We start from the raw sequence: 23,316 nt of genomic DNA, 5'->3' as shown, positions 1-23,316 counted from the left end.
TCCCTGTTGTACAGATCCAGTAAGGGAGCTGAAATTCTTCTGTCAGCTTAGCAGCTGCATGTGAATCTACTGATATTTTAATCGGCTGCAGTCCCACGACCCCACAGTCAGTGCCCGCCTGGCCACTTAGGCTGCGGCCCGGCAGGGCTTCTGGTCCCATGGCCCCAGCTCTGCTCCTGCTTCAATATGTAGGTTTAAATTAAGCCTTTATCATTCTATTTATCAGTAAGACTCAGAAGTCAAAGACTGGGGTAAAAACCTGCTAGCTCAGAGGTTGAGTAGCAACTTGCTGACCTTGCTTTTTGACCAGAGACACTGCAAGAGACGCATCTCTTCCCTCATCCCAGAACAGAAAGGATGTGTCAAACTCAAGTCCTTGCCCTTTCCTTCCTGTGTGTCTTCTCTATTCAAACTGCTGTCTTCTCTTTGGCCAATTCTGGCCAGCTACTTGCTGGCTCCACCCCCGGATTCAAGGTTTAACTTTATTGGCAAGTCTCAGGATTGAGATCAAAATATCCCACAACAGGGAGCCCTAGGGAGCTTAGCATGCTCCTGCCTGAAGTCCCAGAAAATGTCACCTGCTGTCATGGATGAAGGCCTAGCTCAAGACTCACTCCTTGATGACTAGGCCTCTTTCAACCCTAGGGATCACCTAATATCCCTGTTTTGAGACATACATCAGCCATGTGGCTCATATTTAAACAATTCTGCCACATCAGGCAATATATTTTGTTTCTGATATGCAAGATTAAAAGAAGTCATTTTTAATAAGAACATGAAACTGCACATTGCTCCATCTGGGTACACAAAGTGTAAAAAACAGAAAATGGAGGTACATCCTGTCCTCAGGGGAGGTCAACCTTTTCTACAGAGACCAAGGATGCTCCATTCACATTGGCTGGACTGACAGGAACTGTATAACCTACTAGGCAGCACTGAGAAGGCAGGGCAAATGCTGGCTTGCAAGCACTCATTACCACAGCCCCTTGCAGGGTGGGTGCCAGTGCCCCACTGTCAGACAGGGAGCTAAGACCAACAGAGAATGACTTGGTACTTCACCGGTTATGAGACTGGATCTCTCTCTCTCTCTCTCTCTCTCTCTCTCTCTCTCTCTCTCTCTCTCCACAATGGCTTCAAACCATTTGGGAGTCAGTTGACATTAGTTTCCAAGTGTGAGGCCAAACTACAAGGAAAAGACAGTTTGTTCTGTTCTGTTTAGGCAATGCTGGCTGGGGATTGGACCCAGGGCTTCAAGTATGCTAGGATACTAGGCAAGCACTCTACCAACTGAGCTGCATTCTCTTCCCAAAAGAGTTTGTTGTTGTTCTTTAGAGATAGAGTCTCACTGTGTGGCCCAGGCTGTCCTCCAACTCATAATTCTCCTCCTCACCATCTCAATACTGGGATTTTGCTTGTTTGTTGAGAGCCCAGGTTGGCCTCTCCAAGGATTTTGAACTCCAGAGTTCCCAAGCGCTAGGATTACAGACTTGCACCATCACACCCAGTACTCAGGTGGGCTTTTTAATATAAATTGTATCTTGATGGATTACTCTTGACAGCTCTCTCCCCACAATACACATTCCAGAAGACTCTGACATTCATGGGCTCTTAACATACAAATTGTAGTCTATGTGCTCACTAGACTGCAGGTATCCTGCAAGACAACGTCACCTATGAGTAGGACTCTCAGTGGTGAGCCTCAAGCATTCAATCTCTGGAATTTACATTCCCATAGTCCCATCCCACACCAAGACTCCTCAGAGTTCTTGGAATTTTTTTAAGAGTCCTCTTCCAGTAAGACAAGTGCAGGAGACACAATAAAGCCAGCCAGAATCCAGATCTGAGAAAGGTACAAGGAACTAATGGTGCAGAGTTCTGTCTCTGGCTCCTGAGGTAGCCTAGGGACATTCTCCCCATCTCAGTTTCTCCTAGGCAGTAATGGGGTGCTGATGAGTCCTAAGGGGAGGCCTCTCAGGCTCTCCTCAGCGTGACAAAGCGACAGTCGTGGGCTCCCTGACGTGTTCTCGGCTTCCCGCCCCCGGGGCTCCCCTCGCTCCGCCCCCACGCGCTGCTTCGTTCCGCAGGTCTCCAGTTCCCGCCCCTGCGTATGGAGCCCCGCCCTCCCCAAGTCCCCGCACCCGGCGAGAGGGGGGCCGGGCGCGCGGAAGGCGGAGCCGAGCTGGGGAATCCTCTCCCGATTCGCCGCCGGCCCGCAGAGCCACCCGGCCGTCCAGGTGCCCCTGCTCGGGGAGCGGCCGAACCTCGACGGGCCGATCCTGCAGAAGCCCCCGTAGCCTGTGAGCCGGTGTCGCCCCAACACGCTGGCAGCGACCCGCCTCGGCCCTCCCGGCCCCACGGTTCCCTCGCCGGACAGTCGCCCGAGCGCCATGCAGCCGCCGCCCGCCCCGCGCGCGTAGGCGCCCGCCACAGGCCATGCTGCCCCTGCTTGCTGCGCTGCTGGCCGCCGCCTGCCCGCTGCCGCCGGCGCACGGCGGGGCCACGGGTGCGCCCGACCTTCCCGGGACGCCCCCAAACGCCTCGGCCAACGCGTCCTTCTCGGGCGAACCCGCCGCCCCGCGCCTGCTGGCCTCGGCGGCACCCGCGCCCCCCGAGCGCGCGGGCCCAGAGGAGGCTCCGGCAGCGCCCTGCAACATCAGCGTGCAACGGCAGATGCTGAGCTCGCTACTCGTGCGGTGGGGCCGCCCGCGGGGCTTGCAGTGCGACCTGCTGCTCTTCTCTACCAACGCGCACGGCCGCGCCTTCTTCGCAGCCGCCTTCCACCGCGTCGGGCCGCCGCTGCTCATCGAGCATCTGGGGCTGGCGGCCGGCGGCGCGCAGCAGGACCTGCGCTTGTGCGTGGGCTGCGGCTGGGTGCGTGGCCGCCTGCGGGCCCCAGCCGGGGCTCCCACAGCGCTGCCTGCCTACCCTGCGGCTGAACCCGGGCCGCTGTGGCTGCAGGGCGAACCTCGTCACTTCTGCTGCCTGGACTTCAGCCTGGAGGAGCTGCAGGGCGAGCCGGGCTGGCGGCTGAACCGCAAGCCCATCGAGTCAACGCTGGTGGCCTGCTTCATGACCCTGGTCATCGTGGTGTGGAGCGTGGCCGCCCTCATCTGGCCGGTACCCATCATTGCCGGCTTCCTGCCCAACGGCATGGAGCAGCGCCGGACCACCGCCGGCGCCCCCGCGGCCGCTCCCGCCGCCGTACCTGCAGGGACCACCGCCGCCGCCGCCGCCGCCGCTGCTGCTGCAGCCGCCGCCGCCGCGGCCGTGACCTCAGGAGTGGCCCCCAAGTGACCCCCGCTACCCTGCGTCCACGCTGTGTACACGCTCTCACGCGCCTTCCTCGAGGGAGACGCGGCAGGGGCGCTTTGTACTGTCCTTAGTGTTCGTCCTTTTCCCGGGAGGGGACCGCGGAGAGGCCCCAACGAGGTGGGAAAGCGAGGTTTGTGCTGCGCTCCTGGTTCGGAAAAGCAGGGGCAAGCTTTCAGACTGAAGGGTGGGATCCACGCGTGGTTCGAGGACACAGGGAAAAGGCCCTTCCTTTCCCCTGCGGCACCCCCTCCCTGCGCCCACATGCCCTTTATTCATGGCAGAAAGTGACCTGATCCTGTGTATTTGTTTTATATATTTAATAACTGTTTTAAATGAAAGTTTTAGTAAAAAAAATAACAAAACAAAAAGATTCAAATGCTATCGCTGTAGTAACAGGAGCTCTTTGTATCTGAACATAGTTGTACTTGAAGCTTCTTGGTTTGTTTTTTATTTATTTTAAAAAAGGGTGGGGGGAGGGCAAGGGAAGGATTTGACACGGATTTATTGTTATTGCTAAAAAAATAACTTTATGAATCTTTTTCAAGTCGATCTATTCAGTGACATGGCCTGGTGGGCGTTTCTTCTTGTATTAATGTGGTTTTCTGGCTTTTAATACAGACATTTTCCTCCAGAAATGTGTATGTTTCCTTTATTTGTTTTTGAAAAGGGGATCCACGATGCAAGTGAAACACGAAGAAATTCCTGAAAGGAGAAACGCCATCTGTCTCCCTGGCTGGGACAGGTGAAATCACTTTCAGAATGCTTCCAGTGGGAATTTCCTCTCAGCTCACTGACTCCCAAAATGCATGCACTTTTCCTAGGTTGCAGAGGCTCACAGCACTTGGCATAGTTTGTTTTTAACTTGGTGCTCCAGGAAAATCAATAGTTCTGTGAGCCAAGTGTCTTTCACAGAACCACCTCAGTGGGTGTGGGGTATATGTGTGTTTGTGTGTGTGTGTGTGTATGCACACCCGTGTGCCCACAAATGCACTCACTCCTACATGCACTTGTGTGGGGGAGTCAATGTCAAGTGTTTTCCCCAGTCACTCTCCACTTATTTTTTTTAATGTTGGCCTCTCACTGAACAGGAAACTGGCACAACCCCGGGATCCTCCTGTCTCTGTCTTCCCAGTACTAAGATGACATGTATGCAGCACTAAGTCCAGCTTTCCACATGGATGCTGGGGATCTGAACTCAGGTCCTCATGCCTGAGTACCAGGCACTTCACTGAGCCATCTTCCCAGCCCTGGAAATGGCTGATTGAAGACATGTAGATTGCATCTTGATTGCTTAACTTAAGCAGATGGCATGTTTCAAATGCTAGTATCAAATTCTGAGAAGTTTAAAGGCTTTTGTTAAACCCTCTGGTCACCAGTTGCTAATCACAAGTGTTTCTTCACTCCTTGTTCTGTGGCAGTTTCAGATTCTTTGTGTTTTCAGCAGAACAAAAGTTCTTAAGCAGCTTAATATAAAAGTAAATGTAAGAAGATTTTAAGACAGATGTGGCATTTCACACCTGTAATCCCAGCACTTGGGAGGCTGACACAGTTGAAGGCTAGCCTCAGTTATATAATGAGACCCTGTCAAAAAAATAAAATAAAATAAAGATGCTTTCCCTTGCTCCATTTCATCCCTGCTTTTGAAATATTGAACTTGTTCTAGAGCTATAGTTCTCAAAATGTGGTCCCTGGGCCAATAATAATCAGCATCGACACACACACTCTTTTTCCAGAGAGCTTTAGCATCTTGCCTACAATCACACATCTATATAAGACAGAACTGAGATGAAACCCAAGACTTCTGCCTCCTTGGTGTATTTTGTATTACTAGCAACTTCCTTTCCTAGGAGAATCCAAGCTAGCCACTCAAAGTCTGCTTTTCTGTTGACCTACCCCAGCCATTGGCTAATTTGCATAACTACAACCCCCCCCCAAAAAAGCCAGACTGCATTAAATAAGACAGTCAGCCACATAATAGAACTCTAAACTATGTATGTACTTGATTTACACATAAACAAGTGTGTAAGTTTATTATACCCAATAAATATATTTGAAAGATGAGCTTAAAATATCAACATCTGGGGCTGAAGAGATAGCCCAGTGATTAATAGCACTTGCTACTTTTTGAGAAAATCTGAGTTCCCAGCACCCATGTTGGTCTGACATACTCTTCTGGCCTCCCCAAGCACTCACACAAATGTGGCGCATACACACACATACAGATGTCTAAAATATTAAGATCTGAGGCTGGAGAAATGGCTCAGCAGTGAAGAGCACTCGCTCTTCTTACAAAGGACCCAGATTCAATTCCCAGTACCCATATAACAGCTCACAACCATCTGTAACTCCAGTTCTGGGTTCTGACCACAGGCACCAGACATGCCCATTGTGTGCTGACATATTCAGGCAAAATATTCATTCACTATCAAATATAAATAAATCTAAAATGGGAAAGAATAAAGAACTGCTAGTGGAGACTAGAGAGAGAGGGAGGGAGGAAGCGAAGGAGGGAGAAAGAGTGTTGGCGGACAAGCTGGTTCTCCTAGAGAATGAGGACAGAGCCTGCAAGTCCCTCTGTGCTTTGAGTAGAAACCCACTGGGTAGAGCGGGTCAGGTCCTGGGAAATTCAGTGTGTGCTTTCCTCTAGTGGGATGTTTCTGTAGCTCCCAGATAGGAAAGGAAGTAATATCTCTGTAGCCTATGGACACATGAAGCTTTCCAGTTCAGAGCTTCACAGTCTCCGGAGGACAGCTTGGGTTGCCAGTAGTATAACCACTGCTGTGTCCATAGGCCACTACACAGCTCGCTGTATTTACCACCAGAGCCACATAAGCCCCCAGCACTGGTGTCCTCAGCTGAAGACAGCCACTAGGCTCCAAGTTACTCTACCCACCTCAGGTACCACCTCCAATGGGTGACCAACCTTAGGCATGGAGACCCAGCCCTTTACCTCCTGGTCCTGGATCCTCAAGACTGACTCCCCACAGCATTTCCACGGAGACTGCCCAGAGACTGGACTTCCACGCCTTCCCTTCACAGGTGATAACCCAAGGGCCTGACAAGCCTCCTGTGTGCTAATTTCTGTCTTCACGTGCTCCTGCTTCTAAAATCCAGTCTCAGCTGGCACTTGGCTTCATGACATGCAGGCCTCATGTACCCATGTTGTAATCAGACATTCATTACTTTTCTCATGGCTGTGACCAAAACCTGACAAGCAGCAACCTGAGGAAGGGTCTATTTTGGTATAGTGGGAGGGATAGAGAGAGAAAAGGAGGGTGGTGGCAGATGCTAACAGTCCAGACTCCTCCAGGTCTACAGAGCCTTTAGCTAGACTTCATGGGTGCCTGGCGGAGCCTGTTCCATCCTCCCCATCATGACTCTCACTGCTGAATCTTCCGCAGCCTCCACTCCGACCTCTCCTGGGTTCTCCTCTTCAGATGGGTCTTTCCTAAGGGGTACCCGCTTCTCCCATCAGCAGCTCTGGAGTTTCCTTCTGTCTGTGGAGGACAGCAGAGGAGTTCTTGTGATGAGTGTTACACAAAGATTTATTCTGGCCAGGTGGTGGAGGTGCACTCCTTTAATCCCAGCACTTGGGAGGCAGAGGTAAGTGGATCTCTGAGTTCGAGGCCAGCGTGATCTACAGAGCAAGTTCCAAGGCAGCCAGCCGGGGCTACACAGAGAAACACTGTCTGGGGGGGGGGGAATTATTACTTATTTTTTTAGTCAAGGCCTCTCTTGGTTACTTTTCTTGTCATTCTGAGGAAAACAACTGACAGAAGTGACTTACAATCAAATTTATTTTTAGCTCACAGGAGATTTCAGTCCATCGTGGTACGGAAAGTCATGGCCAACAGTTCTGTGGTGGCTGCTCATGTTGCATCAGGCAGGATGCAGATATGGAAGGGAACCATAACTGGGCTATATTTTCATATTCTCAGGACCTACTTCCATCAGTCAGGTCCCACCTCCTAAAAGCTCCATAATTTCCCCCAAACAGCACCACTGGCTGGGGACTAAGCATTCAAACATATAAGCTTGGGTAGGTGAGTGGGGCAGGCATTTCACATTCAACCCAGAAGAGTCTCATAGGTAACCCAGGCTAGCCCAGAATTCACTCTATAGCCCAGGCTAACCTAGAACTGCTCCTTCAGGCTTAGCCTCCAGAGCACTGGAATTACAGGCATGTGCTATCAAACACAGTTTTAAATGGTCTATACCTGACGTGTAGGTCAGGCATCAGCCTCACAAGGGGCTGAAACTTTTGGAAAAGCCAAAGATCCAGGGGAAATGGAGAGGAGAGAATGAACGATCTTTCGCATCCTTCATGTTTCATCGCCAGTCACATCAAACCAGAGTGACTCCCCCTGCTCTTGCCAGAAGCTTTCACTTGTGAGGTTTCAGATGAGGCTGATAAGGAACAGAACACAACTCTAGAGAATGAACAGTGTGATTCATCTCCTCAAGTAATAACCACGGAGAAGCTTGTATTGTCTGAGTTTATTGTCTGATGTCGTGGGTATGAAAATGAATTCTGAGACACAATATGCAGGAGGGACATTGCATCCAAAGACCTGCCTCTGCTCCATCTGGCTGGGTAAAAGCTGTGGTTCTGGGACCCAGCTGTTGGGGTGGGTGCTGCAGGTGGGACATCCAGAACCTCACCTACAATGAGAGTGAGTTCAGGCCAGACTTGGGGATAACATCAAGGATGGGACCCATTGTGGGTCCAAGATATTCACCACAATCCAGGTGTCATCTATAATGGACCCTTACTGCTTCAGTCGTTTAGACGTAGAATCTGAAAAGGAGAGTGTCCTATGTATAGAACAGGACTGTCAGGAGAAGGGGAGTGAAGGAAATAGGACCCTGCATGGATGGTGTGAATCAGAGCTGTCTCTCAGCTACTGTGGATTCCAGCCTGAGCATGGTTGGTGTCGCTTTGTCTTGCTATAAGTCAAGGCCTTTTGCATTCTCAGTGGCCACACCTTCACCACTGTAGGGCCCTGCTCTCCAGAGAAAGGTGCACTTGAGGGCTGTTGGCAGCCTACAGTCCCCTTGCCTCTATGACAGGCATCTAGATGGACAGGGTTCTCACAGCACTCACTGTGGCCTCACATTGCTCTTGTATGCTGTTCCCATCAGGACTGGGTGGGAGCCTGAGATTAGAAGACAGGTTCAAAAGTGCTCTGTTGAAATGTCATCTCCCCATCTATCCAATCGCCAGCCTCAGGGGGTGATAGGCTTGCTCTGGGGTCCTACCCTGAGATTCAGCTGACCCTGTTATACCAGCTGTCCCCAGTGGCATCAGAAGCCCCTACCTTTTGCCTCCAGTAAAAGCCCTGGCTCTCCAATACTTGCTTGATAAAGGAAGCTCCACAGTATTTGGGGGTTTGCCAAAGCCACCAGCAGCCTGGTAATGACATGAGACACCAGGACACCTGCTCTGCACCTGCCTTGCCATTGATGAGCCAAGAGCAAAGCACTCCTCTGCCCTCCTTCACAAAAGGAGGGCTACGTGCATCCTGAGACAGTACCTGACCCCAGAGGGGTCACTTCTCTGTACTTTTTCAGGTTCACAGACTACAGGTGAAGCTCATGGCCATGCTGTAAGATGACCTGCTACCAAGAAGTGTAGAGCTTCTGCCTGGGGTGTGGAAAGGCTCTGGAGACAGAGTGGTGATGGCTTCATGGCATTGTTGAAATAATTAACTGTATAATTAATTATAATCAATTGTATAACCAAATTGTATAATTTTTAAAGCTAAGTAGAAGGGCTAGAGAGATGGCTCAATGTGTAAGAGTGCACATTTGTCTTCTAGAGGACTGAGTTTTGTTTCCCAGTAACCATGTTGAGTTTGATGAATACCCAAGCTCCCAGCTTTAAAGTAAGGTGGCTGTGAGAGGAACTGAGCACACAGCCCCTGGGACAACACCCTTGCTGAGTTACCCTCCCTATGTTCTCTCCCTGCTCCCATCTCCCATCCCTCTTCCCAAGAGGGTTTCCCCAGGGATTGAGTCTTCCATTGAATTTCTGAGGATCTTCTTTCAGGACCCCAAACTCACACCATGCAGAAACTCATTTATTCCTCATACAAGGACATAGAAATTAAAGTTCAGAGACCTTTAGCAACTTGTTTAAGGTTAGGCAAGCCCTAGAGAGCAGCGCTGGAACTCTGGCATCTGGCTGACCCATCCTCAGGAAAGATAGGAATGTCACACTCTTGGTAGTGGCTTTGCCAGAACCTCTGAGGCAGAGGTGACTGACTTTGATGCCAGCTGAGAGAGGTGTGGCATGAGGGTCAAACTACAAAGCCTACAGGGTTCTACCAGCAGGTGGAGCCCTTCCAAGAGGGTCAGGCAGCCCTCACTCCAGATCTGCTAGAGAGCAAATTGTTCTCTCAGTTCATGGCAGCAGCTTGGAAGAGCCAGCCAAAAGTGTGGCCTTATGCTGTGTGCAGTTATCCAGTTCCAGGAGTCTGGTGAGCAGTATGTGGGGGGGGGAATAGGGACTGGGGAAGGGGGACAGGGACACCTGCAGGCTGTGCTGTTGACACTGTGCTCACCTGCCCTTTCACAGCTTGCCACTCCAAAGTTTGGCTCTCACTCAGGGCAGCAAGCGGAACATTACAGCTACATTCAGTCCTTCACTGGGACTCGAACACCCACTCCTGCCCAGGCTCTGGCCCCTGGACAGGGTGGCAGCCCTGGTGACCAAATGAAATAGGTGCAATAGGGCTGTCATTTCAGTGGCGCTGAGCCACTGTGCAAGTCTCTAGTAAGGCCCCAACTGTGCAAGGTTCCAGGCCTGCAAGGAGAGTTCTCTGGTGCCATCCTCTGATCACTTCCCAGCAGAAGACCCTTGAGAATTGGCATGAGTGTAACAGAGAATGCAAAACCATCTATCCGTGGTTTCAAGGAGTGTGGGAGACAAGCCCCCATCTTTTCGAGGAAGAGGGAGGAATAAGGAACTTGTAGATAGAATGATAGGCCTAGCTGAGAAGGAGAAAGACAGAAACATAGGATAGCTTCAGGAGGACCTGAATATCAATACCCAATGGCCCCTTCTGTCTCTGCTAAAGGGTTTTTTAAAAGAAATGCCAAGGGCTGGAGCAAAAGACCTCCCCCTAGCACAGCCAAGTGCAGACCCTTCCAAATACCTGGTAACCATGCCTGTGGTCAATCCATCCCCTATGCAGCCCTGCTGTGTAAAGAAAGCTCAGCTCTCACTAGGAAACCTCTGTGGACCCCAACAAAGGAGCCAGTCCCATTCTTGTTTTCCTGCCATTGAAGTCCTGATTCTTGACTTGCCTTGGATTCTGACTTTTTTATTTTGTGTGGTGTTTGTGTATAGGTGCGTGAGTACATGTGTGTGCCTGTCTGTGTGGAGGCCAGAAGCTGTTTTTGGATGTTGTTCTTCAGGAGCTGATCACCTCAATGTCTCTCTGGGACCTAGACCTCCATGGTTACTTGGTGGGGGGGGGGGGTGGCATTAAACTGCAGGGATTCTCCTGGCTTTGCCTCCCTACTGCTGGGATTATTCGCATTACCATTCTTGTTTTGTCTTTTAATGCGAGTGCTGGGGATGGGACTCTGATCCTCAGCTTTTTGCCAACTTGGCTGTCTCTCCAGTCCCAGCTTTTTTTTTTTTTTTTTTTTTTCCCTTAAGCTGTAAAAATCAATTCTCGGTTCCTGAATTCACCCACAGGGTCAGTCTCTGTGTCTCTGTCTCTCTGTCTCTGTCTCTCTCTCTCTCTGTCTCTGTCTCTCTCTCAAAACTGTATTTTAACATTTAAAAATAAATGTATCACTGTCTCAGGGACAGTCTGTGGTAGCAGAGGCTGAGTTGAGCTCTGTATGCAGGTAACTCATGATAGGTGGGCTGAGAGACAAGATGGGGAGTGGGGGGAGGGGTGGGGAACATGGCAGGCTCAGTCTGGGAACTGAAGATGGGAACATGGGAAGGACATGATAGCCAGCTCCTGGAGTTCAGGGACTACCTCAACCCCACCCCTAGTTACTTCTCCCAGTATCCTAAGACTGCCTTGGTCAGATTTAAACCTCAGTATTTTTGAAGGCTGCTGTGAATCAGATTATCTCACAATTTCTTTCTCAATTTATTTGTTATTGGTGTATAGAAAACCTACTTTATTTTTTTCCTCATGTTGTTTTTATATCCTGCTACTTTGTTTATCAGATCTCAGTTTTCTGGCTGAATATTTGGGGTTTGAAAGAATAAGTCTACAAACAGAACTTGTTTGACTTCTTCCCTTAGTAGCCGTATCTTTTACTTTCCTACCATGCCCTACTGCTCTAGCTAAGATTTAAAGTTTTATATTGAATAAGTGGATGTCCGTGTCTCATTCCTAATTTTAGAGGAGTTGCTTTCAGTGTCCCCCATTCAGTCTAACATTGGCTCTTTGTCACACGGAGCCTTACTGTGTTGAAGTATGTCCCTTCTATCCCTAGTCTCCTCAGAGTATTTAACATGAATGGATGTTGAGTTTTGTCAGGAGCTTTTTCTAGATTTATTGAGATGATCATGAGACCTTTGTCCTTGAGTCTATACAGGCTGAATTATTATTGGGGTTTCTTTTGAAGCAGGTCCACGACAGGGTTTCACTGTGTAATAGCCTTGGCTATCCTGGAACTAGCTCTGTAGACCAAGCTGGCCTCAAACTCGCAGAGATCTGCCTCTTAAGTGCTGGAACTAAAGGTGTGCACCATCACCACCCTGCTTACTTGTGTGCTAAGTTATTAATTTTCATATATTCACCAATACTTACATCCCTAGATGAAACCACCTTGATTATGATGTAAAATCTTTTTCATGTGTGGTTGAATTCAGTTTGCAAGTATTTTATTGAAAATGTTTTATTTCAGTCATGGGGTGTAGCTCAATGCTAGAGGATTTGCCTAGCAGACACAAGGCCCTGGGTTTGATCCCCAGTCCTAAGCATAATAACAAAAGCATTAATGAAAAATGTCTCTTGATTCACAACTGTATGATTTGGAGCTGTCAAGATGGCTCAGTGAGTAAAGGCACTTGCCACCAAGGCTGATGACCTGAGTTCGATCCCTGGGATTCTCAAATGTTAAAAGGAGAGAATAGCCTCCCACATGCTTTGACCCCACACATATACACAATAAATAAATGTGGTAAAAAATTTTAAAAGAATATTTGCACTCTTTTCATCAGGAAAACTGGCCTATACTTTTTAGTTGTGTCTTTATCTAGTTTGGTGTGAAAGTGATGCTGGCTTTTTAAATTTAGTTTTATGATATTCTTTCTCTTTCTGTTTTTTAGGATCAATTGAGGCATACTGATGTTAGTGCTTCTTATAAGGTTGGAAGGCTGCGAGGGTCTGAAAGAAAATGGCCCATAAAGAGAGTGGCACTATCAGGAGCTGTGGCCTTGCTGGAGGAAGTGTGTCACTGTGGAGGTAGACTCTGAAGTCTCATATATGCTCAAGCCACACCCAGTGTTTCAGTTCACTTCCTGTTGCCTTTGGATCAAGATGTAAGGACTCCCAGCTCCAGCACCATGTCTGCATGCATGCTTCTTTCTTCCTGCCATGGGATAATGGACTAAACCTCTGAACTGTAAGCGAGCCACTCCAGTTAAATGTTTTCCTTATAAGAGTTGCCATGGTCATGGTGTCTCTTCACAGCAATAAAACCTTAACTAAGTCAGAGGTCGACCAGATGGCTCAGTAGGTAAAGGAACCTGCCGTCAACTGGATGGCATGAGTTTAGAACCCACATGGTAGAAGGAGAGAATCAACTACAGCAAACAGTCCTGCACCTCCACAGCGACTGTGGCACAAGTACACACACACTAAACAAAAACAAACACACACACAAATAATGAATAAGGGTTTGTAGAATACAATAGTTAACCCGTCTAATCCTGGGCTTTTCTTTAATGAGAGACTCTCTATTACTATATCAACTATTGTTGGTTATAAATCTATTTAAGTTGCTTATATTCTCTTGATTTAATTTTGGATGTACATGCCTAGGAATTTATCCATTTCATTCATATTTTCCAGTGTTTTGAAATATAGGTTTTCAAAGTATTCCCTAATGATTCTCCATATTTCAGTACCATCTGTTTTAATGTTCCCCCTTTTCATCTCTAATTTTATTTCTTTGGGAATTCTTTTTTTGGTCGGTTTATCTATGGGTTTTTTAATCTTGTTGATTTTTTCAAAGAACCAGTGCTGTGGGATGCTCTGTGTGTTGCATGTGTTGCTCTGATTGGTTAATAAATAAAACACTGATTGGCCAGTAGCCAGGCAGGAAGTATAGGCGGGACAAGGAGAGAAGAGAATTCTGGGAAGTGGAAAGCTGAAGAGGAGAGACACTGCCAGCCGCAGTCATGAGAAGATGTTAAGATACCGGTAAGCCACGAGCCACTTGGCAACTTATAGACTAATAGATATGGGTTAATTTAAGATATAAGAACTAGATAACAAGAAGCCTGCTGTGGCCATACAGTAATTTTGTAAATAATATAAGCGTCTGTGTGTTTATTTTATAAGTGGGCTTGGCGGGACCCGGAGAGGAAACTCCAGCTACAAACCAGCTCTTTGTTGACGGACTTCGGGCATTGTTCTTTAAGTCTCCCATATTATTCATCCCTTCTTTTATCTTTATTATTTATTTCTATCTACTTGTTTGGTGTTTTCTAAGGCCAGGAGATGCATCACTAAGTTATTTGAGTATTTTGTGATTCTTTAATATGTGCTCACAGTTGTGAACTTCCCTCTTAGAACTGCCTTTGGTGGATCCCAAAGGTTCCAATAGGTTGTGTCTTCATTTTCTTTCAAGTATAGGCATTCTAAAATCTAACCCTAAATACTTATATAGTCTCTGTATTTTTCTTACAATAGGTTTGTATTTTTATTCCATTATAATCTGATAAAACAAACTAAAAAATAAAAAGTGTCATGAAATAGGAGGTAGACTTGTTAGGAGGCGGGGACCCAGAAGGAGTAGGAGGGAAATAAGAGGGAATGGGGGGCGAACATGATAAAATACATTACACACATGTATGACCTTATCAAAGAACAAGTTAAGAGTGTTTTAGAAAACTTAAAAAACTATTTCAGTATTTTTAAGACTTGTTTTATTAGAATGTACTCTATTTTAGAGAAAGTTCACGTGAGCTGCTGAGAAGAACTGGCTGTTCGGCTGTTGGTCCGAATATTCTCTGTCTATTAAATCCATTTTATTTATAGCACAGTTTAACTCAAGTTTCTGTTGATTTGTAGAGGAGTGGGCTCTGGATGATATATCTACAGAAGAAAAAAAATGAGTACTGAAGTCACTGATAGAAAACAGAGTGGATAAAACCCACACACTCAATAGTGAAGTAGCTTTTAGGACATTCATTCTAGTGAGTATTAGACAGCCACTAAAACAATGGCATTGAAATTGTATTTTCTAGGTTACAGAAGTTTCAAACTAAACTCCTTGAGATGCACAGAGGTTCCAGCCAATTCCTGCTGCAGAGGGTCCAAAGCCTCCTCTACAGCCCAAAATAAACTAGAGAGAGAGCTTTATTGTCCGTCTTAGACGAGGACATCAACCCTTGTCAGCATAGAAATAAAGAACATCTGTTAGCTTCACAAAAGGATTCCTGGGACCACAGTTCTCAGGAAAGAGTTGAGGCCACAGAATAGGATGGAGAGCAAGGTGTATGGGAGCTGCATGATCCTCGGATAAAAGAAACCAGTTGGCAGAGAGAAGACTGGAAGCCTTCCTGACCAAGGCCAAAATGTAACAGATGGAGCATGCTGGTAAAAGGCTGGTGTTATGTGAGGGTGTGAGGAAACTCATAAAAGTCACAGCCCTTTGGGCACATCACTGCTGATCTTCCAACTTCCCAGCTCTGGTCCATCTCTCCCTCCTTGAAAGTATGATACTTCTTAATAAACCATATCTGATTCTGCTACTAAAATTCATAAATAACAGCCCCAAGGAAAAACCAATGACTCACAAAATTACCAGGAAATGCTGTAAAGAGAAATGTGTCAGCATGACGGATCAAAACAGCCATCAGAAAACTGTAGGGCTGAGGATGTGTGCCCGGGGTAGTACAGTTGCCTAGCATGTCAAAATCACTGGGTTCCATTCCCAGCATGAAATACAGAAAAGAAAAATTAGGTGTGTGGTGCATATCTGTAATTCCAGCATCTGGGTGGTAGATACTGGAAAATAAGGAGCTCAAAGCCAGCTCAAGTAACACAGGAGTTCAAGGCCAGCCTGAGACCTTATCTCAAAAAACAAAACAAAACAAAACAAAACAAAGCAAAACAAAAACAAAAAAAACAGAGACAGAGAAAAGGAGAGAGAATGTGTGGGAGGACGGGAGGGGAAAGGCAAAAAGAAAAGGAAAGAAGGAAAAGGTTCCCTACTCCCTAAATCAGAACAGTATCTCCTTCCACTAGCAAAATGGGAATATAGCAAGCTGGACACAAAGTGAAAAACATCTACAAGTGTCACTTGGAGCAAAAGACAAGGGCTTAAAAAAAGAAAAAGTCAGATCATAACTGAATAGTCAAACGCTCATCATCCAATTAGTACCTGGATCATTGCTAACTCTGTAGCCACAGCCAGCATAGAGTCCTCTGAAGTCAAGACTAAGAACAAGAGGATGGAGACATGGATTTACTCTTGGCACATTTGTAGATGCTTCTATGTCAATACCGCTCAGCTTGGAAACCACTATCACAGTATCAACATTCTCAGACATTTAAGGAGCATGAGAGAATGTATTAGAGATTAGTAATTGTTTAGAGAGCTCTAACTGATCATATTCAGTCGGTGTGTAAACAAGTGAAGGAGATCTGCCAACTTCTTATATTTTCTACTTATTGGCCATGAGTGCTGTTAATATTTATAACCATTGATTATTAAAAGATAAAATAACATAAAGTGGTAGGTGGCTAATCCTCTCCACAACATGCTTTAAATATTAAATAATCTTTTTTTTTTTTTTTAAAGATTTATTTATTTATTTTGTATACAGCATGTATGATTACAGGCCAGAAGAGGGCACCAGATCTCATTACAGATGGTTGTGAGCCACCATGTGGTTGCAGGGAATTGAACTCAGGACCTCTGGAAGAACAGTCAGTGCTCTTAACCTCTGAGCCATCTCTCCAGCCCCAAATATTAAATAATCTTGTCATCAAACAAGATCTATGACATAAAATTATAACAACAGAGAGAGACAGGAAGAGAGAATAAATAGTATAAAGACTAGAGGGAAATAAACAAGAATGTTCTGTTTGTTCAGCCCTGGCTGTCCTGGAACTCACTATGTAGATCAGGCTGGCCTCCAACTCATAGAGATCTCTGCCTGTCTCTGCCTCTAGAGTGCTGGGATTAAAGGCGTGGCTCACTTTCACCCAGTTTAACAAGAACATTAATAGTGGTTATTTATGGCTGGCAAGATGACACACATGATAATTTTTACATCCTTCTTATGGTATTTCCTCCACCCTAAGTTTCCTAAAATTAAATCACATTATGTTGTAAGTATAGCGTGTTATTATAGGGATCATGAGTACCCATGAGGGTCAAGCTTTCTCAGATGAACCAGCACAGCTGTCAGTACACCCAAGTGGCTCATGAGCCCCGTTTCCATGGCTGCCAACAAAATGTTGACCTTGCCATTATGCTGTATTAGTCTTTTCTAGCTATTACTTACCTCTAAGGGGAAATCATGAAATTTCTGGGTCTCTCCACTGAAAGAAATTTTTCTCTTCTTCATCTCAAAGATGGCGGCAGCCTGATGCAGGGGAAACAGTGTCTTCATGTCTTGGCCGTGGGTAAAAGTTTCAAGTGGGGCCTGTGAGGTAGGAGGCTCTGCCTTGACCTCATCTGGCTCAAGGCTGGCATGGGAAAGCCATCTGATCCCTGGTCTTGAATACTACCCTACAGCTGTGTGATATGTCACTTTGCCTTCTGCCATGGTCATATATCCTGGTGAGCTCACCAGCCAGCAACCCAGCAGGTGGTGGGCTCCCTAGTAGCACAGACACTTCTACATAGCTCACTCCGTATCTCACACAGCTATGGTGGTATTGTGTTTCCCAAAATATTGTGTACCTTAATAAACTTATCTGGGGTCAGAGAACAGAAAAGCCACTAGTTAGGCAGTGATAGCACATGCCTTTAATCCTAGCATTCCAGAGGCAGAAATCTGCTGTGGATATTGTTCTATATAAATAAAACACTGATGGCCAATGACCAGGCAGGAGGTAGGTGGGACAAGGAGAGAGGAGAATTCTGGGAAGCGGAAGGCTGGGGGAGAGAGACTGCAGCCACCGCCAGGAGAAGCAGCATGTAGAGACTCTGGTAAGCCACCAGCCACGTGGCAAGGTATAGATTTATAGAAATGGGTTAATTTAAGATAAAAGAGCAGTTAGCAAGAAGCCTGCCACGGCCATACAGTTTATAAGTGATATAAGCGTCTGAGTGATTATTTTATAAGTGGATTGTGGGACTGCGGGGCTTGGGGAACCTGGAGAGAAGCCCTTCAGCTACAAATGGCGCCCAACGGCTTGAGTTTCCACCTTAAACCTGAGAATATTTAATAACCAATTCTAAACAGAGCCAAAACCAGGTTCCTGCTTCTTGTCTCATATGAGCAGCTAGACGCCGCAAAACGCAGGTTTGAACACTGGCGGGTTCCTGGCGAGTGCGTTTGACCGGCAGTATGGCGGGAATGAGGGGTCTGCCAGAGGCACATTATGCTGTGTAGTAGATTTAGTCTTTACTAGTATTTTTTTAAAAAAAAGGTTTCTGGGCTACATGCTGCTTTGATAAAAGCTTAGACCCACTATTTCTGAGACTTGATGACTCCCAGAGCTGGCAGAAAACGTACCACTGCCATGTTGGGAAGCTGAAGTGGGCGGAACCAGCAGCCACAGCGCTGTTTCAGGCTTAGAAGGATGCAGTTTAAAGCAATAGGCTCACAAAAAGACTGATTCAGATAACATCGTTTACAATGTGTGTAAAATATACGTAGGCTTGAAAGAGACAAAAAATTAATGTAAAAAGACACGTAAAGATGAATATTACACAGACAATCTGGATTGTGTTGTCTTTGGTATTTTTAACTGCAAAAAAACATTTGATCAAAAAAGATGTTGAATTAAACCAATATGTATATTTTAAAGGTAACTTGACTTCAAAATTTGGATTTAAGGATATGTTGCTTTGGAAAAGAGGTTCTGCTTTTGTTTCCACAGAAAGCCAGAGGCTATGGATTTGTTCCAGATTAAGATACATCAGGTTTCACCAGCCAAGACCCCCTGAAAGGTCTCCGATGACACCATGGCCCAGATGATCCAACATCCAGAGCGGTTTCAAGGCAACTGGTTCAAACAATACAGCCTCACGGACTACCCCATAGGTCTAAAATTTTCTTTGCATCCCATAAGATACAGCGCCCCCCTCCAGCAGGAAGTAGTAAGACATGCTACGCCCAAATTCCCAAATATACCAAGCTGGCTTTAGAGGTGGAATTGGCTCACTCCCCTCTAAACCCAGACATATTGCTTTAAAAAAAAAAAATGGTTAAGAGATTCTTGTGTCCCAAATCAGAAGAGCCCTCTGGTGTGGGACAGAGAGAAACCAATATTTTTATTTAAAACAGGTTGATTATAAATGTGATCTCTTTCTAAAAAAGAAAAGGGGATATAATATAGATATATAGGAGGATATGGAGATGATAAGATAAAAGGGTAGATTAATGAACCTACTTTTAAAGAACAACTTGTTTAAAATGTTTTACATTGGTATAGATTTTAGTTTATGTTTAAAATGTTTTACATTGGTAAAAATTTTAGTTTATTAATACAAACTTAAAGTTAATTTTGTTATACTGTATATATATATTTCTATTCTTGTTTGAGGTATTATGTTTAACTCATTTAAAATTGTAATGGATGATTAAAAATAGATTAATAATCAGTCATCTATGATAATCATATTTGTAGCCATGTTAGTTAAGTCTTCTAGGTATACATAGATATATTTCAGATAGATAGGTAATCTTCAAACACTTCATAGACCTAGAGAATATGGCATTTAAATAACTTAAAATTCTGTTGATGTGAGACACAATTGCTCCTGGCTGCACCAATTGATCCCGAGAGAATGTTGGGCTTCTAAGACATTTCCATTTGGAAGTTTGTCTTTTTGGCACAAAATGGCCTACTGGGCAAAGAACTGCCCTTGCCTTGACGGCTGACAGTACAAATGCAATGCTGTCCTTTCTGGACAAGCGGGACACAAGGAAAGCGACCACTGTACTCTGCCAAGACAGGGTAAGATGGTCTCTCAGAATTCCTGCTTCTGAAAATGGTCTGTCAGATACTCTAGGCCTGTAGCCAATTTGAATGCACCAACAATGCTGAGAAACATCAGGTGACTGTCCAGGCTGCCAGCTGTCTTGGTCTACTCTTGCAAGATTCCCGAAGTTGCTTGCATCCGTCTACCATTTCTCAGGTACCATTATGTTCCTTCTCAGGTCTTTGATGTGGTTGAAAACTAGATAGTTGTAATTTCCTCAGTTATGATAAAAGATAAGTTAGATATAAAACCTTAAACTCACAAATATAAGATAGATAGGACATCTTCTTTAATATTGTAACTATAATTCTTGCTCGGTAATTGTTTTGTTATATGTAATTTTACCATGTTAAAGTTAAAACCTTCCTTTTTAAAAAAAAGAAAAAAGGGGAAGTGCTGTGGATATTGTTCTATATAAATAAAACACTGATGGCCAATGACCAGGCAGGAGGTAGGTGGGACAAGGAGAGAGAATTCTGGGAAGCGGAAGGCTGGGGGAGAGAGACTGCAGCCACCGCCAGGAGAAGCAGCATGTAGAGACTCTGGTAAGCCACCAGCCACGTGGCAAGGTATAGATTTATAGAAATGGGTTAATTTAAGATAAAAGAGCAGTTAGCAAGAAGCCTGCCACGGCCATACAGTTTATAAGTGATATAAGCGTCTGAGTGATTATTTTATAAGTGGATTGTGGGACTGCGGGGCTTGGGGAACCTGGAGAGAAGCCCTCCAGCTACAGAAATCCATCTGGGATCTCTGTGAGTTCAAGGCCACATTGGAAACAGCCAGGCATGGTAACTCATGCCTTTAGTCCCAGGAAGCAAGCCTTTAATCCTTGGGAGTGATGGTAGAAAGCAGAAAGGTATATAAGGCATGAGGACCAGAAACTAGAAGCATTTGGCTGGTTAAGCATGTGGCTGGTGAAGCATGTGGCTGGTTAAGCATTCAGGCTTTTGAGCAGTAATTCAGCTGAGACCCATTCCAGATGAGGACTCAGAGGCCTCCAGTCTGAGGAGACAAGACCAGCTGAGGATCCGGCGAGGTGAGGTAGCTGTGGCTTGTTCTGTCTCTCTGATCTTCCAGTGTTCACCCCAATAACTGGCCTCGGGTTTGATTTTATTAATAAGAACTTTTAAGATTCCTGCTACACACAGCCCTACACATTACCAACCAGTGGTGCTGTCTCAGCTCTACCATTTTTCTGTGGCACTGGATATATCAGACACAACATGACCCAAACATCTCTGAAAGATTTGAAGACCCCAGGGAAGAGGGGTTCCCTTCTGGGGTTCTTGGATTTTTTTTTTTTATTTTTTGGGTGTTTCTCTTTTCTCTCACACCTGGGATGCTGACTTTGATGGACACATAGGAAAACACAGTGGTCTACATGTGCCCCTGATCTGCCTTTTCTTTCCCCATTTCCAGTCTCAGAACATCTGCTCTCCTTCCAGTGGGATAGAAACTTCTCTCCGTCACCGCTCCCATTTTCCCTTTTCTGTGGTGATTCATTAGTGGTGATTCAATTTCTCTGAGCTTTGATTTCTGATGTACAAAAGTCTCAGCCTTGGGGTTTTAAGAATATACTCACTTCGGAAAATCTGGCTCTTGAAATTGTTGTTTTGCTGTAAGATTTTAAGTTGACTTCAAAACTCAAAGCAAAACAAGCAACATCTTTGATTAATACTACATTCCTGACAGAGCCTTGCTTCTCCTTGTCCTGGCTTCTTGGCACAAAGGCCATAAAGAAGGAAAAGGATGAATTGTAGAGAAAGAAATGTTTGTTAGGAAATACTGAAAACAGTATCCCATTGATTTATTAAATAGATATAAATACAAATAAAAACATAAAACATACCTTTATATTTGTCAAATTAGCAAACAAGTTTTAAAATCCTAGTACCTGACCCTATACTGTTGGGTGGATACATCCATAAAAAGCAGTGTGGAATATGATTCAGCAGTGTACCCTACAGTAAGCCCTTCCAAAAGGAGACAACTGTGTTGGGATGGGTACTCTTGGGAAATGGGCCTTTGCACCCTTCACTGTAAGGGTGAAGACTTAGAAAATGTTGTTCTGAGCCGGGCGGTGGTGGCGCACGCCTTTAATCCCAGCACTCGGGAGGCAGAGGCAGGCGGATCTCTGTGAGTTCGAGGCCAGCCTGGTCTCCAAAGCGAGTTCCAGGAAAGGCGCAAAGCTACACAGAGAAACCCTGTTTCGAAAAAACCAAAAAAAAAAAAAAAAAAAAAAAAAAAAAGAAAATGTTGTTCTGGACCACATCTTGCATCTGGAGAGTGGGCAGGTATGGGTCCAGAGTTGCCATGTCATTTGAGGCTGAAGAGGCAGTCCCACTACTCCCGCCTTGAGACTGACTTAGCAGAGTCTTGGCTCTGTGATGAGATCTTTGCTCATAGAAGGTTGTTCTTGGGACAGGAGATCCCCTGGATCTGCAACCCTCTGTGAGTTTCTGTGACCTTCACTGTTAGACGACCTCCCTGCATCTTTCCACTGGTGTCTCATCCTGCAAGGGTGTTCAGACCACCAGAGCTTCCTGAAACAGGCTTCCTAAATTCTCTCAGCTGCTCCTGAAAGGTTCTGCTTCTGTAATAAATGTATGGGTCAACAAAGTCTAGACCAGTATAGGAAAAGCATAGAAAACTAGGCCTACCCATGAAACCCATGGCATAGTCCACTTTCCTGGAAAATGCCTGTGTCTTTGCCTGGCTCTTCTGAGAGTTCCCAGAAATACTTCATCAACCCAGTAACATAAACCAACACTCCCAGATAAGCTCTGGGCAGAAGTGTCACTCCTGAGGCTACCAGGTTTCACTGGGCAAGCACATACCTGTGTGTGGAATAGATGATGGGCTAACAGGATTGAGGGCTAGATGATCAGTGATCTATGTTTATTAGCAAGGGCTGGACTTGCTTGTACAGGCCACTTGACACTTGTGTTACAAGGCTGTTGTGTGCTTTATGGGCTCAGACTTCATAGCAATCCCCACCCTAAACAACCCCTTTCTACACCTGTGATAACAGGTGGCCAGCTGGGAGACCTAGGATGCTGGATCCAAGAACAGGGTGTAGGTAAGCTGCACAGCCCCTCCCCCACATATACACACAGTAGCATCTTGCTGCTTAATTATGCTATTTGGGAATGGTGGGTGGTTTCCAAACTACCTGAAGAAGGTCTCTGAAAAAAAAAATTAGTTTGAAAGGCTCAGATGGGAGAGGAAAGCTGTAAAAATAAAAAGAGCCATTCTGGCCAAACCCTCCAGACAGTGACAATTACTGGCCAGTATAGTCTATGCTTAATTCTAAACACAGTTTCATATTGAATGCTTTGCTCTTCTTGTTACTTGAGTTTGGGGTTTTTGAGATAGGGTCTTATGTAGTCCAGACTGGCCTGTAACTTGCTATGTAGCTGAGGATGACTCTGAATGTCTGATCTTCCTGCCTCTACCATCCAAGAGTATAGTCACGCACCACCACACCCATCTCAGAGAGCTTCTTTTTGTGATAATACACACCTGGCAAAAATATAAGTTCAGACTTATTCCAAAAAGAAAAAAATATACTCAGGGAGAAATCTGGGAACAGAAAGAGAAAGGCATGATAAAGCACTGTGATGTCTGACACAG

The 23,316-nt window shown here is 45.7% G+C and overlaps 1 protein-coding gene across 1 annotated transcript; it reads left to right on the top strand.

Moving 5' to 3' along the window:
• Nucleotides 1-2,148: 2,148 nt before the first annotated feature.
• On the top strand, nucleotides 2,149-3,947 carry Tmem158 (transmembrane protein 158). The gene has a single exon (XM_028890459.2). The coding sequence runs from the start codon at nucleotides 2,434-2,436 to the stop codon at nucleotides 3,292-3,294; it is 861 nt and encodes a 286-aa protein (XP_028746292.1). The 5' UTR covers nucleotides 2,149-2,433; the 3' UTR covers nucleotides 3,295-3,947.
• The last annotated feature ends 19,369 nt before the right edge of the window (nucleotides 3,948-23,316 follow it).

Source organism: Peromyscus leucopus, chromosome 7 (assembly GCF_004664715.2).
Source record: "Peromyscus leucopus breed LL Stock chromosome 7, UCI_PerLeu_2.1, whole genome shotgun sequence".
In the NCBI taxonomy this organism is placed as follows: Eukaryota; Metazoa; Chordata; class Mammalia; order Rodentia; family Cricetidae; genus Peromyscus; species Peromyscus leucopus.
This window is presented reverse-complemented; position numbering and strand designations above follow the sequence as displayed.